This window comes from Cuculus canorus, chromosome 3, assembly GCF_017976375.1.
Source record: "Cuculus canorus isolate bCucCan1 chromosome 3, bCucCan1.pri, whole genome shotgun sequence".
NCBI lineage: Eukaryota > Metazoa > Chordata > Aves > Cuculiformes > Cuculidae > Cuculus > Cuculus canorus.
The window spans coordinates 37,824,045-37,842,583 of record NC_071403.1 but is presented as its reverse complement, the minus strand read 5'-3'; the positions used below and the strand labels follow the sequence as shown (position 1 = coordinate 37,842,583).

General features: G+C 41.9%; 1 protein-coding gene across 6 annotated transcripts in view; it reads right to left on the bottom strand.

Moving 5' to 3' along the window:
- Positions 1 to 12,977: 12,977 nt before the first annotated feature.
- The window catches only part of PKIB (cAMP-dependent protein kinase inhibitor beta), a 53,844-nt gene continuing 48,282 nt past the window's right edge, over positions 12,978 to 18,539 (bottom strand). For all 6 annotated transcript variants that reach the window (XM_054063823.1, XM_054063820.1, XM_054063824.1 and 3 more), the window contains 2 exons: positions 18,208 to 18,382; positions 12,978 to 13,836 (listed from right to left, as the gene is read on the bottom strand). In XM_054063823.1, the coding sequence (XP_053919798.1) occupies positions 13,751 to 13,836; positions 18,208 to 18,355 (234 nt within the window). In that variant the 5' untranslated portion in view covers positions 18,356 to 18,382 and the 3' untranslated portion in view covers positions 12,978 to 13,750. The remainder of the gene's footprint in view (positions 13,837 to 18,207; positions 18,383 to 18,539) is intronic.

Below are 18,539 nucleotides of genomic sequence, written 5' to 3'. Positions count from 1 at the left end.
CCGAGTTTGTGTCCCTCTTAAGGTAACGCGGGCACCGAACGTGAAATGACTGAATAAAAATGCGGGGTCGCAACGCTACCGCACACCACCTTCTGTAAAAGCGAAGATTTTCGAGGCCAGTTTGGTGCTGGCCAAGTACAAATCCCTTTCTCCCAGCATCATATGGCATCTGTGCGGATGCTGCCTGGTCCTACAAGGATGTTGAGGCTCTGGAGCGAGTCCGGAGAAGAGCAAGGAAGCTGGTGAGGGAGCTGGAGAACACGTCTTATGAGGAGCGGCTGAGAGAGCTGGGGGTGTTTAACCTGGAGAAGAGGAGGCTGAGGGGAGACCTTATTGCTCTCTACAACTACCTGAAAGGAGGCTGTAGAGAGGCGGGTGCTGACTTCTTCTCCCAAGTGACAGGTGATAGGACAACGGGGAATGGCCTCAAGCTGCACTAGGGGAGGTTCAGACTGGATATCAGGAAAAAGAAAGGGTCATTGGGCACTGGAACAGACTGCCCAGGGAGATGATTGAGTCCCCATCTCTGGAGGTATTTAAAAGACGGGTAGATGAGGTGCTCAGGGACATGGCTTAGTGGCAGATAGGAATGGTTGGACTCGATGATCCAAGAGGTCTATTCCAACCTGGTGATTCTATGAAACTGGCATTTGTGGTTCCTGGCTGGAAGCAGCATCCTGCCTCCACCACTGGCAGCATTTGGAAACTATGAATGAAAAGACCTGAAAACTGTTTCATTAAATGCAATGGTTTATTTTCTGCTAGAGAGGGAATATTTTCCTCTTTTTAATTATTCTTTGAATTTCAAGGAAGGCACTTTGTAGTCACCTGAGCCAAGCCACAAGTGTTCATCTTTCCAATCCTACGGCTTGGATGGATTCTAGAGTCACGAATCCAGCTCTTCAGCTCTCATAACAAAACTTGGGGACTAAGTGAAGGAGACTTTCTATGATTTAGGAGCAAAACCTCAGCAATTTCCTACCTGGTCTAGTCATATGAAATATAACTAATTATAAATATTTTCCTAATATTCTTAAATTATTTTTTGACTGTTATTTGCATTTCTTTCAGGCTCTTGTAGTATGACACATTCTTTGGATGTAGAGCAAGTGATGCTTCTGATGGGATTTTACTTTGTTTGCCACTTTTTCATTTGTCCTCAGAAATAATTAACCCCTCTCTGAACTAACCCCAGGAATAAAATCCTAATTCCTTTTACCACACAACAACATTTTCATAAATTTTGATGCCCTAAGGGTATGAACTAGTGCATCTAGTTCTCTTTAATCTTCCGTCCACTTACTTTGAAGTGCAGAGAGGGACACAAAATGCCCTCCTCTAGCTGCTCGGTTTATGTCTGAGTTCCTCTTCTGACCCACACTTCTGAGACTTTTCAGCTAGCTCTCAGAAAGCCAGGGAGAGTAAGGGCATCACTTGAAATAACAGACCACCAATTGCTGTTCATGAAGCTGAAATGAATTAAGTTCCTTTTTTTTTGTCAAAGTTGAATAATGCCGTGTCTCCAAAGTTTGCCTTACTAGTGCGTCTCATATATATGTCCACTAACGTAATGTCTGTAGTCAGTCAAACACTCTGTAATAAATGAGGAATATGCTTTGTGATTGGCACTGTCATGCATGGGGCACATGGGGGTGATATTGTGCATGAGTATCATCTATGACTCCAGTTTAGTTTGGGAATGTGTTTCCTTAAACGCAGTAAAATTATTAAGTATTTAGTAGTGTTCACCACCTATAGCCAAACCCTGCAGCCATAGTCTCACAGAGCTTCATAGCTGGCATTCAAGGCAGCTGACATGCAAGTACATGCAAACTGACCTCCCCACTCACCTACTTCATTTGAGATGCATCACATTAAATCCTAAATGATTTTACCAATAGCTTCATGAACTGACAGTGTCTCCTCTCCCAATACTGACAAGACAGTTATCCTCTCCTATAAGGTCTGTTTGCAGAAGCGCTGGAGCCTTCTGGTGTGGATATTCACACAGAGCCTTGGGAAAGCTCCTTGTTATCTATGCTTACCATGGTTTGTTGTGTAGAACCAGTCTCATGGATTTTGTGTGATATAAAATTCCTGAAACTGTTTCAGTGCCACTGTCGGTAGCTGGACTCAAGGACACTTCCGCCTTGCACTTCCTTCCAGACAAGGCTGTGACCTGGCCCTTGGGAGGTAGACACTTCAGGATTCTTCATACTTTAAGCAATCATACCTATGTTGATGGCTCAGTTCTACCAGGATTTCTCAACATACTTAGCTAAGACAAGTACCTAGTCTTAAGAAAAAAAATGCTTCTTAACACTTTGCACCATGCTTCAGATGTAAAACAGGGTCTGCTGAAACGTTCACATTCCTTCTGCTGCTGAGATAGATTGCCAAAGTCATCACACAAGATTTTATGATGGTGAGATCCCACCTGTCTCTTAGTGATGTTTTGGGAGCAGGATAAATCAACAGTAGGAAATATTACATTATTAACACATTGTGGGGTAACAAGCCACAGCCAAAAATGTTTTCTGTGGCACCTTATGCCCTGTATTTGCTTGTGGATCCTTATGTGAGAGTTGTGTTGATGTCAACAGCTAGTACAAGTTAACTGGATCATTATAAATGCTTTGCTATGCCTGTAATGGAGATTCCAGTGTGAAATAAACTGGCCTGGTGTGCATTTCAGATTGCTGGACCAGACAGCAGTTTGGAGTTTCTTTTACACTCAACAGCAGAGTCTGAAGATTTTAACAAGCAGCGTAGTCCCCTGTAGAAAGCCTGTGTGATGAAGGATGTCTCTGGAGATTCTTCTCTGAACATCCAGGAACTCATTTTCATTTACACTAAACTTTTTATACCACCTAAGCAGTATAACTAGGCAGATTTGCATTCTCTCTGCAAGGCTTGCTTGAAAGATGAAAATGCTGTGGCAAGACATCTCTGTGTAATAAGTAATCCTTGCTTCCAAAGGCCACCTAGGGTGAATGTGGGACTGCTCTAACCTTCAGCCTTTGAATACAGGATGCAAAAATTGCTTATGCCTCCTTTCACCCCCCTGTTATATCCCTGTTATATCCCTTCTCATGCCCTCGGGCATTCAGAAGAATGCATCATGCTCTCAGCCTCATTCAGCCTTCATTCAGGCCTTCCAAAAAAAAATACTCGTTCAGGGAAAAAAAAAAAAAAAAAGGCTCCTGTAGTAGAAAAGTCTGACCAAGGTGTTCCATCATGTGTGGATTCCTCATAATCAATGTCAGGAACTGCTGAGCATCTAGTCACTGCAGGCGTCCACTGGGTTTAGTACTCTATTTATGGAAATGTAGAATGTAGTGAAATTGATGTAGTTAATGTTTGAAGTTAGATTTATCTGTGGCTGTAACACACGAGGGGCACTCTTGCTACACCAATTCAGTTAAACCCATCCTTTCACCATCCTTGCAGTACACTAGGCAGGAATAACATATTACTCTGTAGACTCTGATCAGTAGTTAAAGGGATAATATGTTATAAGACCTTCAGATAATTTAGTGATGACTGCATTATTCAAATATTTCTGTGTTTGGGGGCAACAAGACCCTGGAACTGCAGAACATCTTGTTCCCATGTGTGTAACAAATTGTAACAGTGACACCAGGGCCTAACTCCCATGGTACCAAAGAAGATATAGGCACTCAAAGGCCATTTAGGTGTTGAATCACATTGAAAGTCAACATGATTCAGGGTCCTAACTCACTTTAGCATTTTGGTAATCTCTTGGCATTCTGAAACATATAGGGGGCTACCTTTGAGTTAGAAAATCTGAAAATAATGTGTAGCTGTGATTTCCTCCATTTATGGACAGCAGACTAGAGTATTCTCAGCACATTCTAACCTTGTTTCAAGCCCTGCTCTGAGCCTCTGTGCAGCTTTGATCTCAATGTAATACAGAAATGACCACATTTTAGTAGCTACCGTGTCAAATGGGATGATGCTGCTTCAGGGCTGACTGTGATTTGCTTTTTGGTGCTACAGAAAAACCTAATGTCAAACAGAGCAGTAGAATGTCCTTAACTAAAATTATCTCATGTATCCTCTAGCTGTCTAAGAGATTTGCTGATCCCCCTAATAAAAATAAATTACCTTGGTGCTGTCAGTGAGTCACAGAAAGTTACTAGGTTTACTCTATTGATGGACAGTTCTTTAGAAATCCCGGTTTAAACAAAAGAGATAAATGCTTTATGGAGAAGACACAATTATACAGCTGCACAAGCAAGTGGTCACAGAATGCCCCCAGGTGCAAAGGAGCAGAATCCAGTCTTATGCTGTGTAAATGGCATTGGAAGGGCTTTGCTGGAAGCACAGACCAGAAGATAGGCAACATGCAAGATAATACAGGCAGGAGGAGGGAAGACATGTTTATACCATATCCCGTCTAAGAGCACAGCATACCTTAGGCAAAGCTTAGGAGCATGTTTAGCAGGCTTCCTGCCACTGTAAAAGCTCAACCAAAATGATGCCAGGATGGATTAACATTAGAACACAAGTCATATTAAGGTCTATTTCTGGTGTCTCTTGCTAACTGGTGAAAACAAAACGGTCTGTGATCATGGATTTCATTCTTCTACACTGTCTCTTAGGTTACAAGTTGGTGTGACTTAAGATTAGGAGAGTCCTGGAAAATAAATACCTGCTAATACCTCATTATGAACTATTAGACATTTATTCGGATTGGTTTAAGCTGAGAGGACAGCTGGTCTGCAATGGTTTAAAGAGGGAAGCAAATACTATGAAATATCTCCAGGGTCTTCTCTGCTTCTTAAAGGCATTTGGAGCTTGTTGTCTGTAGTCTTATGTTGCTGTATCTGACATTTAGAGGACCCAAGGCTTTGAGGCTCTCCTCAAAGAATTAGCCTGCACTACAGCTAGACACCTTCCTGGCTCCCCGTTCTATTTATTGAAGATGCAGTTATTTTAACTTTGTACCATTAGGCCCGTGGTTATTATAATATTTGTCTTTTCTTTCCTTTGTGTTGGAAACTTTTGGAATAGCTCAATGTACCTTCCTTCCGTTTGTCCATACTGAAGTACTCCATTTGCTGCAATATCTTGAAATCACTCTCAATACCAGTTAAGATTCAGACAAAAAGTAAAATCAGTTTTATTTGATGAGTGGTGTCCCTCAGGGGTTCATACCAGGACCGGTGCTGTTTAACATCTTCATCAATGACTCAGACAGTGAGATTGAGTGCACCCTCAGGTTTGCAGATGACACCAAGCTTAGTCGTACAGTTGCCATGCCAGAAGGACAAGATGTCATCCAGAGGGACCTGGACAAGCTGGAGAAGTGGGCCTGTGTGAACCTCCTGAGGTTCAACAAGGCCAAGTGCAAGGTCCTACACCTGGTTTGGGGCAATCCCATATTTCAATACAGATGGGAGATGATGTGACTGAGAGCTGCCCTGTAGAGAAGGACTTGGGGGTGCTGGTCGATGAGAAGCTTGACATGAGCTGCCAGTGTATGCTCACAGCCCAGAAGGCCAACCGTATGCTGGGCCGCATCAAAAGAAGAGTAGCCAGCAAGTCGAGGGAGGTGGTTCTGCCCCTCTATTTCATTCTGGTGAGACCTCACCTGGAGCATTGTGTCCAATTCTGGAATCCTCAACAAAACAAAGATATGGAACTGTTGGAATGGGTCCAGAGGAGGGCTACAAAGATGATCAGAGGGCTGGAGCACCTCTCATATGAGGACAGGCTGAGAGAGTTGGGGTTGATCAGCCTGGAGAAGAGGTGGCTCCCAGCAGATCTTACAGCAACTTTCCCGTACCTGAAGAGGCTACCTGAAGAAAGCCGGGCAGGGGACTTTTTACAGAGGCTTGTAGTGATAGGACTAGGGGCAATGGGTATAAGCTGGAGAGGGGCAGATTTAGACTATACATAAGGGGGATTTTCTTCACAATGAGAGTGGTGAGGCACTGGAACAGGTTGCCCAGGGAAGTTGAGGGTGCACCATCCCTGGAGGTGTTCAAGGCCAGGCTGGACAAAGCCTTAGTCAGCCTGATCCTGATCGAGTGGGATGTGTCCCTGCCCATGGCAGCATGTTGGAACTAGATGATTTTTAAGGTCCCTTCCAACCCAAACTATTCCACGATTCCACGATTCCATATGATTCTATGATTCAGTAATGTTGCCTTTTCTGCATCCTCTGCCACAAGGGCACCCATCTCTTCCAGCAGTAGGCTGAATCTTCCCTGGTCTTCCCTTCACTGGTGATATACTTGAAGAAGCCCTTCTCATTGTCCTTGATGTTCTTTGCCAGATTTAATTCCAAGTGGGCCTTAACCTTCCTCATTGCATCCCTATGTACTGTGACAGTAGAGCATTCCAGCTGTTTGGAGACAATCCCAGAGGAACAGAATTAAGAGTAGTCTCTTCAGTCTGGTATACAAAACCCCAGTCACTTGAAGTTAAGTCTAGAGAAATTTATATTAAAAATGAAGTGCATATTAACTTAACCTCATGACCAACTTTCAAAGTGCTTACTACACTTTTCATCCCTGCAAGCTGTAAACTATGCTAACAATTACAGCTATTAGATGTGATGCAAGAAGTAATTCAGAGAAGTTCCATATCCTGGGTTATGCAAGAAATCACATGAGATGGTCACAATGGGCAAGTCTAAACCAGGAAACTTAAAAACACATCCCACTTGCTGAGTGTAGGTGAGTAGTTTGCCAAATCCAGAGTCTACTATGGGAAAAGATGCAGATATGCCCAAAAAGGAAAAGAAGTATGTAGTAGCAAGTGCTGGTGGGGAAGTATAGATACATCTACTATTCCTCCATTTCTATACATCCATGTGTACACATTTGAAAAGATTTCTCCTTCAGTGTGGTGGTAAGCATAACCCAGACCCTCTGTGTATCAAAATCCTTAACTAATCTTGTAATAGTTAAACAAAGCTTCTAATAGCATCTTCCTCCAGACCTTTGAAACTTTCTTGGGCAGCCAGAGCTCGGAACATTCAGAGTCCAGAGCCAGCAGAGGGTGCAGAAGCAGGCTACCTCACTCACATCTTGACTGGCGAAGTGCTAAGTCGTTCTGCTAAAAGAAGGGTGATGGAGAGAAAACATGGCACAACTTTCACACTTTTAACTCCGTCCCATTCTCCCTTCTCTTCCCTGGCCTTAAATATACTCTTCCTTACATGTCAGTATTTCATTTTATCTTTTATAAATTTACCTAGAAACTGAAAAAAAAAAAAAAAAAGCAAAGTCAAGAGTTCAAAGGCTGTCTGAAAGAACATGCCTGAAAGAAACTTATTTCAGCACTTTCTTACATTGCAACACCATCTCTAGTTGCATAATCACAAGCTTTTTTTTTTTTTTTTTTTTTTTTTTTAATAAAAGCTTTCCCTCTTTCAGTGTTCAAGACAAAGACTATTCAGGGACTGGCTCAAAGTTCCTTAATGGGTCTGTCTGATACCTTGCAGCCCAGAAGGCCAACAATGTCTTGGGTTGCATCAAAAGATGCGTGGCCAGCAGGGCGAGAGAGGTGATTCTGCCCCTCTATTCCTCTCTTGTGAGACCTCATCTGGAGTACTGTGTCCAGTTCTGGAATCCCCAACGTGAGGAGGAGATGGAACTGTTGGAACGGATCCAGAGGAGGGCTACAAAGATGATCGGAGGGCTGGAGCACCTCCCATACAAGGACAGGCTGAGAGAGTTGGGGTTGTTCAGCCTGGAGAAGAGAAGGCTCAGAGGAGATCTTATAGCCACCTTCCAGTACCTGAAGGGGCTACAGGAAAGCTGGGGAGGGGCTGTTTACAAGAGCATGTAGTGATAGGACGAGGGGCAATGGGTATAAATTGGAGAGGGGCAAACTTAGACGAGACTTAAGGAGGAATTTCTTCTCACCGAGGGGAAGCTGTGTCTGCCCCATACTGGAGGTGTTCAAGGCCATGCTGGATGGGGCTTTGGGCAGCCCTATCTATTGGGGGGTGTCCCTGCCCATGCGGGGCAGGGCGGCGCGGGTCGGGAGGGAGCTGCCACAGCTCCCCCTCTTTTTCGCGCCACAGACCGCAGAGTACGCCGACCCGCGGCCATTTCCCCCGAGGCCGCTGCGCGCCGCGGGCGGGGCGGGGCGGGGCGGGGCGGGGGCGGGGGCTCCGCCGTGCGGCTGCCGCGGGCTCGGGCGACACCTTGTGCCCGCGGGCTGCCTGCCCGCCGCCGGCTGCTCGGGGAAAAGGTGCTCCAGTCCCCTTAGGAAACCAGGAGCAGCATGAGGAAACTGCTTCTGCGATGCTGCTGGGGCTTAACAGCAGTTTACGTGAAGCGTCGGTCTTTTCTCCCAAGTAACAAGTGATAGGGAATGGCCTCGAGTTGCCCATGGGGAGGTTCAGATTAGATATCTGGAAAAGTTTCTTCACTGGAAGGGTCATCGGACACTGGAACAGCTGCCCAGGGGGGTGGTTGGGTCACCATCCCTGGAGGGGTTTAAAAGATGGATAGATGAGGTGCTCAGGGATGTGGTTTAGTTGTGGACAGATACGGTTGGACTCAATCTCAAATGTCTTTTCCAATCAAATGGTTCTATGATTCCTGCTTTTTGTTTACCCTGCTTATGCATAATTTACAAAGGTAAAAAAGATTAAAATATATAGGAAGGTGAAGCCAGTCTGTGACAGGTTAGCTTTTCTGTACATTTTATGATAAGCACTGGATTGACAGTATTGTTCACTGCACAGCACAATCCCAGAAATAAAGCACTGGTTAAGATTGTGTAAATCCTCACATCAGGGCCCTTTACATTGCAGGCAATTGCTGGGTATATGTTTAATCCTGAAAAGCCCACAGCACCCAGGCTTTGTATCAACAGCAACCCCATCCCTCCATTTTCCATCAAATGTAAGTCTTGCATTAAAGGCTGGAGATCTAGCATTAGGATGTGGCACACGACAGGGTGGAGCAACAGCCTTCATGCCTCCTGTTGGTCCCAGCCATCTTGGACTAAGAACCAGTCCTCACTAGGCTGAACAAGGAAATAAACCAAAATAATATATTAACAGTTCTCTGTATTTATTGCTGATTACTATCCAAAACAGAACAGCTTCAGGTAGGGAAGATGAAACTGAATTCTCTCTAAAAAATGTCAAAATCAGTTATCTACGATAGCATTGGCATCCAAACCCAAATCACAGAGCAGGCATCTGAAGCTGCAAGCCAGACTGAGGCACCTGTTTTATGACAGAGTTTACAGGTTGAAAATGCTTTTGGCTAGTTCATTCCTTGGTGCCCAAGCGTGGCATCTTTCCTTTGCCCAGGCACTGTGAATGAGTTTCCACTGAGAGTTCTGGGACTTCGAACCAGAGCCAACAAGCTCCTACTGACCAGGCAAGGAAGTAAGTAAGCTACAAGGGGCACCAGGAACATCTTATGCCTGCAAAAGGCAGCCATGAGGAGGCTTCATCTGGCATTGTTTTCCCAAGCTTATATAAGCCATTGGAGCAGCAACATGAGACATCTCCTGTTCGTGATCACACAACTTTCTGAATACACGGAGATACCAAGATACGGGACGGAGATAGTCTACTTCTCACTAGGTAGACTGTAAGTGAAATTCCCTCAAACCCGCTTGACATTTTTGCTCTCAAGCAGCTGCCTCTCAGCTGGTTTTGAGGTCTCTGTAACTGTTCCACTCCACTTATTTGCACAAACGACCTGGCAGGTTGAAGATCCCACTAGATGGCAGGACAGTTTAAGCCCTTGCTATTTCTACCCTACCGCTTCACAGCAAGTGCGCTGGGATGGCAGTGGGCTCAGACCTACTTGCTTGTGCTGTGTGGATTCCTGAGGACCCCCCCCCCCCCCCCACACACACACACACACACCACGATGAGTCTGGGACTTATGCTTGCCAAGTACAGCAAATATAGCCTGTGCCAAACTGGTGGAGAAATCTCTGTTCGGTTCCTTTTCATGGGCTTTATCACACACAGAGAACCAGCAGCCAAAAGAGAATACGAACTAGCCTCAAGTACTTTACTAAATCTTGAAGTATTCCTCTTTGTATGTGTGATACATAAAGTTTATTTGGAATACTGATGATAAAGTGTAGTTTAAACCTTTTCTAGCCACTCTTCTGTTGTCATTTTTAACTAGTGCAAATGCAATCATATTTTTTATGGTCACTATTGTATGAAAGCCGCACGACAGAGAAGTGGCAACTATGGGTCAGATTATAGGTTCATGTAACTAAATACAATGTCTTGGATACTGCAAACATATATGACATTTCCACTGACTGGTCGCCTTGCCTTCAAGCATTTGTGTTCATGGGCTTTCTGAGTTGGAAGAATTTTCCTGTATGATCATTAAATCATGCCTGAAACTAAAGTAAGATATAATTCACACTGTAGTTAGTATAAAACTAATCTTTATCTTCAGTGGCAAGTAGATCTGGCCTATGCATTGCTGTACTATCAATGATTTCAAAAGTCCTTCTAAAATACGACATTGAGTGAACTGCTTTGCAACTCATTTCATTTATCCAAGCTCAGCCAATGCAGTGTTATACCAGAATAATGGTATACAGTACAGGTGGAGATAGCTGTATGAGGAACATTTTAAAAAATGCTTAATTACATCTTTTAATCTCTCTAAATGAGAACATTCTAATAATCAATCCCCTACCTAAAAACCTATTTAGTCCTTCATTGCATCCCAGGTAACAAATTGAACTTTCCTGTTTTATAGCAACAAAAGATGCACCTCAGCATGTTCATCTACCTCTTCCATGAACCTTCTGATGAAAAACTGACTTGAAGAAAATTACCTTCTTAATGACATTTGGAAAAGATTTGGAGGCCAATCTTCTATATATTCAAACTACCTAAATTGTTTTATATAAGCAAAATGAAGTTACAAGGTTATTTCCTGCCTTTTTTTTCTTTAATATGCAGAGTGGCTAAGAATGAATAATTGCTCCATTAAGTTCTAAAATTTGGAGACAAGAAAGTTACCTTTTTTGCTTGGTACTAAAATGAACGTTTGTTCTATAAAAGCCCAGGACAGTGCTGTAAACTGATGAAAAAGATGCTGTTACCTGTGCCACTCTTGCTGAAATGGAAATTTGGATTAATGCATTATAATACCAGATTAGCCTTAATAGAAGTTTGCTGTGGTAATTTATCAAGGTAATTAAGTATGTACCTAATTTTAGGCACTAAGTAGTTCTATTGACTTCTGTGAGGCTTGTCTGCATTTGAAGTTAAGTGTGTTTTAAAATACTCTGCTGATTCAAGGCCATACCTTTGTTACCTTGTGGATTAAGAGAATGCACTGTCATCAGTGACCCATTAGCTGGGCTACGGAGGGTGGTACAGCCTCCATAATGGTTGAAACTGGATAAAATGGCTCAGTGAGGAATCTATTCAAAAGCACTCTTCTTTTGCTCTTTAAAGGCTCTGCCAAAGTTCAGTAGGACTGTTACCTATCTTTAAAATACAAACAAGAAAATGAATTTTTGCATCTGGAACTTGGTTAATCCGCAACTAGATATGTATAGAACTGTATAATACGTGATCCACATATTACAGATTAAAAATATTAATCCTGCTTTTAATTGAGTTGCATTTAAAATGTGCCTGTTAGTCTTTACTTCTTCAGCAGTTTTTCAAATTTTCTGTTAAAATTCTTCTTTCTACAGAACTTTTTCTCAATGACAGGTTCACACAGCTCAAGTATAAAGTAAGCACCAATTTTCCAGTGTGTTGAACACTCTGAGAAGTTCTAAGCTGTACGTCTCTGAGCAGCTACAACAATGCATGTATGTAGCTGTGGAATGTTTTTTTATATAGAGTTTAGCACATGAATAATTTGCTAAATTCAGCTGGTTCATAATGGGTGTTTTAATATCAAAAAACTTCAAAGCATCTTAGGCTAACAAAGTGCCTAAAGTATCTCTTCCTGTAACCCAAATGTCAGTTTCTGTATTCTATAAGAGAAGAATCTAAATATATCCAGTGCTACAACTGTGAAAGAAGAGAATTCAGTATATAGGCCATGACCCAGAAGAGCACTTCAGCATATGCTCCACTTAAAGCATATAAGGAATTCTGTTTCAGTAATGCTCCAATACTTGATTTCCATGGGATCATTTTAGCTTTTTAAAACTGAACAATTTTATGTACTTTCACGCTGTAAAGGAGGCTGGTATATGAGGATGGGACTGTAACCCAGAACAACAGCGTGTACTTCAAATATAGTTAGCTGCGAGTTCCTCTCCACTGTGCTTTTCAACTCTGGTCCTCCAGTGCCAGCTAGTTCAGTCACTGACTTTCTTAAGCCACCTGTTTTGCTCCAGTGAAATATTTTAACTTTCCAGACCTATAAGTAATTCTGGGATGTTGCCCTCATTAAATGAATATAGCTAAGTGGAGGGAACCAAGTGTCAGTTCAGTTGGATGAAACAATTCTTTACTGAAAACGTCGCCAAAAGACTGTGTGCGAGTAAATGCACAGTAGGAATTGTGGGTGTGCAAAGAGGCCTCTTACAAGCTAAGTACACAATTATTCCATAGGTGGAATAGCAGTCAAATGTGGAATGCACCCATCAGAGATGCTTCCTCTATCTGGTTACAGCCCAGCAGAAAGATTGTGTGGGCGAATATAAGCATTTGGTGGTCAATGTTAGTTGGGTTTCACAAAGTACATAAATGGCTGCTGCCCTAGGTAAAGGTGCATGTCTGTACCTGAATCTTACATCTCCTACAAGGGAACGAGTGCCAAGTATTTTCAGAAGCATGACCTCTACAATAAGACAAATCCTTTCAGCGGAGAAACTTTCCTTAAAAACCTTTGAAAAATCACGATCAAAATATCTTTGTTGTCAGCAAACAATAAAGCAAAAACCAGATGAAATAAAAGAAATATGTATTATAGGGTTTTGAGTCTTGTCCAGCAGGAGAAATGCCAATGAATCGACAAAAGACAGAAAAGATAATAGCTATTTAATTTCCACAGTGAGATTTAACAATTTTAATCACTTACAAACATGGGTACTTTATTTTAGATCACCTGAACATCTACAATATTCAGCCTAAAACCAGAAATGACAGGTAAGTGGCAAGACTGTTAAAAAGTGGGATAACTGAGAAGATCTGCCAAATAGAGTTTAAAGAGAGTTTGAAAACAAACACTGATGTTTAAATAGTTTACAAAATCTTTTTGAGACAAGAGAAGGAGAGAAAAAATTGTTTCTTTTTTTATTTCTTGCGCTCATCTACATATGCCTGATGAGAAGAAAAAACTCAGGAATTAAATTACAGATAATATCTCTAATTTATTATACACTTAATGGCATCTTAAGGTGGGAGAGTGAATATACCTCTGTGTTGGAGAGACAAAGTTATTTTTGTAAATTAAGAAATAGGATTTTTATTTTTGAGCAATCATTAGTAGTACATCTGCTATGTATACTAATTGGAACTGTCAAAGAAAATTAGTTAGGATAAATACTATAACCATGAGAAAACCCCAAACAAGAGCTACATTCTTTAGTTCTCTTCTCGTTTGAATGTGTAGAGCATCGATTTTGAAGGACGACAGTAAAAAAAGCAGTAGTTCCACATTAATTTCATCTAGGTATAGGTGTGTTGCAAAATCTTGTCTATGCTGATAAAGTTGCTACCACGCTTCAGAAGGGGTGACACAGGGAAACTGGGAAGTCTGTTGATGAGTTTCATTAACACAGCAGTTCTTAGGTGTCAGGAATTGCTGTTTTTTCCTTTTGCCTCTTGACTTTCCAGCAAGGATTTGGATGATGGGACTTCTCCACCCTCTGCTCCTTCATCTAAAAAAATAAGGTGAAATTAAACATTCATATCATGCACATTCTCACAGCCCTTTTGATGCACCCAAATATTTGGGTTCACTGATCACCTCTGTTTGGATTGGCTCTTTATTACCACACTCATGGCTGCTTTAGAAAGAATAGATAAAAATAAAGAACTTGCAGAGCTTGCCTGCTCCTTGCACATGCTGATTGAAGTGCATTTGGGTGTAAGAAACAGACTGAAGATAACTTTTTATTATTATTACTCTTTTTTTTGGGGTCATTTCCAAAGTTATAGTTAGAATAATATTGCATTGCTCTGAGCATTGCTTGGCTTCAGGTAGATAGCATTACAGTTTATGAATGTGTCAGTTACCCAGCTGACCCTCTTTGCCAAGAAATACCTAGGAGAATTCACCCTGTCTTCACAGGACAAGGAGATTTTTTGTTACTCTGATTTGGAAGTTCAGTCTTCCGTAGCTTAGAGTTGAATGCTTACATGGCTAAAATAAACAAAAGCTCCCCAGTGTGGTCATTAGATAAAGAGTTCCACACTGTCGCTTTTGATGCTGAGGTACTCTCACTGAGAAACAGGAACTCCTCTTGCCCCGATTTTCTCGCAAACCTAATAATTTTCACACAACCTTCAAGTCCCACATGACATTACCAGTGCTAACAGAACAGTCTGCATACTCAGAATTAGGGCAGCCCACAGCTTTTGGGGGCAAGGAGAGGTCTGCTCTGCACATCTGACTCTTTTATCTTCCACTCTAGTAGTTGTAATCCAAGGGGTAGATTTTCAGCTATTGGCCCTGCAGACTTGCTGTAAAATATCACAAACAGCCAAAAGAGTTATATATCTTGGTCTCTATATAGCACAGTAAGTATATACTGCTGTACACAATTCATCAGCTAAAGCTCTTGGCAGAAATTGCTTGATGTTGTAAGTCTGCTCAGAGCTTTGAAAGCTTCGGTTTTATACTGGTAAATTAAGAAGCAAGTTATTTGACACCCTTCAGCATTATGTTGCACAGCAGTGTTGAAGAAAGGCAGACAGAGCAATTGCCTCTATTGGCTGTTTCTGTGTGGGGTTGGATGTCTAATATTAGTGGAGTCTTGCAGGGGAGAGGAAAAAGTTTGTTAGAGGAAATCTAATCCCATAGTTGGTAGTACTTAGGTGTGCAACAGGTGCTAAACTCATATCAAGATGCACAGTCACCTAGAAAAAATTCAGCAAACCACAAAGGTTATTGGCAGAATGCTGCCCAAACACAGATTACCAAATGTGGGTGACAGTATAAACATTTTGCTCTCAAACTTCTTGCAAACTTCTCTTCAACCTACCGATCGTCAGTGACATCCATAAACTGTTTAACATTGTTCCAGCACAGCCTCCCACCAGCCCACCTGTGGAAAGTCCCAGCCCTCCTAAACTTATGTACCACCAGAGAATGATCAGACAGGATACAAATGGTCTTCATTTCAGAGTTAGGCTCGGAGATAAACAGCTGCTGCCAACATCTCTCATGTCCGTATCATGAGCACATTAATTTGTCGTGGCTTGCAGAGTACACGGAAATTTATATCACTCGGCAATGATCCTTGTAAACTCATAAAAAATAAAGCAATGTCTCTTTTCTCTTCTAAGTCAGACAAAAGGTATTAGCACATCCTGTTCCTGACCTTTCACTATGACAGCAGCTGACAGCATTTTAGAAAGAGAGGAAATGTATGATCCAATGAGCATTAGCTAGGACTGAAGCAAGATGGAGACAGTCTTCCTCACCATTTCCCATAATCTTCACTGAATCTTCCAGAGCAGAAAATAAATAGGGCATACTTTATATAGCCACATTTTCCATCTTCTCCACTTTTCTCATTTATCCAATGTTCTCAGCTGGAAATTGCTTTCATTTTTTTTAATGACTTATTGTTAAAGATAGAAACAGGCAAAAAGGGATGCCTGTTAGAGCCCCAAATGTTTTAGAAACAAATAGTTTCCCTTTCACAGGATATGAACTCCCAAACTTGCTTTCCATTTTCATTAATTGTTCTTATTTTACTTGCTGTCTCATCATAAGTTTAACTTACAACATAATGAGGCAGTAATTCCCATCTGGTACTTGTGAAATTCCCAACCCCAAAAACCATCCAAGCAGTCAGAGTGGACCTAACGGTATCCTGTATTCATTTCCTATTGTCACTACTGCAAACTGCTGATAAGAGAAACTGCTCCTTCCAGGCAAACTCTGGTACAGTTATACGCCAATGACAAAAGCAAAGGATAATTCCATACTGTTAATTGTTCTTCAAATCCTGGCGTTGACAGCCTTTGTGTTTGAAAGAAAGCATCAGAATATTTTGCTGAAACTAATGTAGCTGTGTTTAATTTCTTCTTAACGCATTGGATGGGCATCAGGAGAGGGGGATTATTCTTTCTGGAGGGCTAAGTACTTATTTTATGCTGTGCTATAACATTTCTTTTAAGAGGACTTTCACTCTTTCATGTTTATTTTTAACCAGGAAAAAAAAAAAAAAAAGATTGAAAGAGAAATTTTGCATGCCTTAAAAGTATATTCTTTCCAACTACCAAACTTTCCAGATGCCAAAATGCAACAAACAAGAAAAACTTATCTACAGCTATTGTATTCTTTGGTGCTTTAACATGGTTAATATCGTGCACCCCCTAAAGGTTTACTGCTCTAAACAATACAAAGGTTAGTTAGACACAATGTAGCAGTAAGTATTTCAGTGGGTTGGACCGGTCACTTCCCTTCCAACAGCTCCTGATACTAGTAACAATATAAATTCCCATCTGCCTCCTCTTTGATAAGGGAAACAGTTCTCGCCTGCTGCAGTCTGACTCTTGGTCACAGTGCATGAACCATGCCAGGTGGAAGAGATATTCAGAATAAAGAAACTCTATAATATTTGAAAACCAAAGCATGAAATATCTGTATTTTGGAATATATTTCCAGTGCTCCAGTCACACATGCTAGAAGAAACCCTGTAGGGATATACTTTCCATATTCCTAGGGAGAAATTTATCCTTGAAACAAAGGAGTTTTAACTGGACTTGTATGTCTCCCAGCTTTACTCCTCCACAGTGCCCACCATTCTTCTCACCTGCTCTTCCAGATTCTCCCAGTTCCCCTCACTATGGCACTGTAGCCTGACAGTATCTGACCTTGTTGTCTTTGTCTTTTTCCTTTATGCCCATCCCCTCTTCTTCATAAATCTTTGTGCCTTCCTTTTGCAAAAGTAACATTCCGCCACCCATTCAGAGTTTTATTTTCCTCTCTTTCCCAGGTTCAAGACAGGATTTGGTCATTCAGTCTCTTCTTACTTCCATTGGAAATGTTCTTTTTACCTGCCCTGCATTCCTTCGATAGGCCCATGTTTAAATTGCAGAACCCCAAGTACATGAATACAAATTAAAGCACCAAAGCAAGAACCGCTTCTAATCAAAGCCCACCACTCTCTCTCACACACACATGCACACAGAGCCTTTATGGAACTTTAGGAAGCTGTAAATATCCTGAAATTGCTTCGGGCAATGTACAAGCAGGACATGCACTCTCAGAGCCTGGGAATCCCTCCTATAATCTACTTTAGTTCAGATTCACATACCCTCCACAGGCCCGCCTGCTGCGGTGCTGCACCCACACCATTATCGCTCCTGGATGTGGGACCACAGCAGCAACAGTGAAGGGCGTGAGAAGAAAAACTGATTGCCAAATTAAACCTAAAAAAGTAGGGGCAATCCATGCTCAGGGCCAACCTGTAATTCTCACTTCACAGGCATTAGGAAACAGATTTTTCTGAATCTGAAAATCCCCCTGAAAGTAAAAAGAACTCAAATGTAAAGCTGGTGTTCATTAGACCTGTGCTAAATCAACAGAGCACCTTATCAAATTGAAGGACATGGCAAAATAGGACACTGGTTTCAGATAGCAAAGGTGAAAGCCTACTAGCAGGAGTAAATGCTGCAAATCCTACTCTTAATATACATGTCTGAGTTAGGATAGCTGTAATTGGATTAACAGTGCAGCTTGCTGTCTTGTGCTAAATTACCTCCATGCTGAAGTAGACCCTAATTTATAGCTGGAGTGATGGGCTTACAAGCTGCACAGCAATGCAACTGTGCTTGCTCTTCCTCAGCAGAACTGGAATTCAGTTCCCAGCACCTTTCCCCAAAGCTGCTGCACACTGAATCTGGGATAAAATTAACTTGTCTCATCAGGAGGTACAAGTGGTAACTGCTTTGGAAGGTTGAATTTAATCTTAAATGAAAAAAGAAATATTAGTATTGACATCAAAACTGCATGATGGCAGAAAGCAAAGGACAACCGCATAAAAATGTCTGTTTCTCAAATGTGCAGCCATTACCTTCTGAAACAGAGAGCTCAGCCAGTTTGTGTGGCAGGTCTGAAGTCCCAGCACCAGCAGGAGAGCCCAGAATATCTGGTAAGGCGTTCCGGCGGCCTGCCCGTCCTGATGCTGCAAAATCAGTGACCACAGGCTCCACATCAGTCATTGCTGACTCCTTTCCTCATAGCAACATCTGCACATGGAACAAATGTAAGAAGAAAACAGCTGTAGCCTGGATGGATGCTCCTCACCTGCTCAACAATACAATAGCCATAGGTTTTGCCCAATGGGTCTTTTGTTATAAAAAGCCATATACTTCAATACTGAGGGCTTAAGCTTTATTTGTGCAC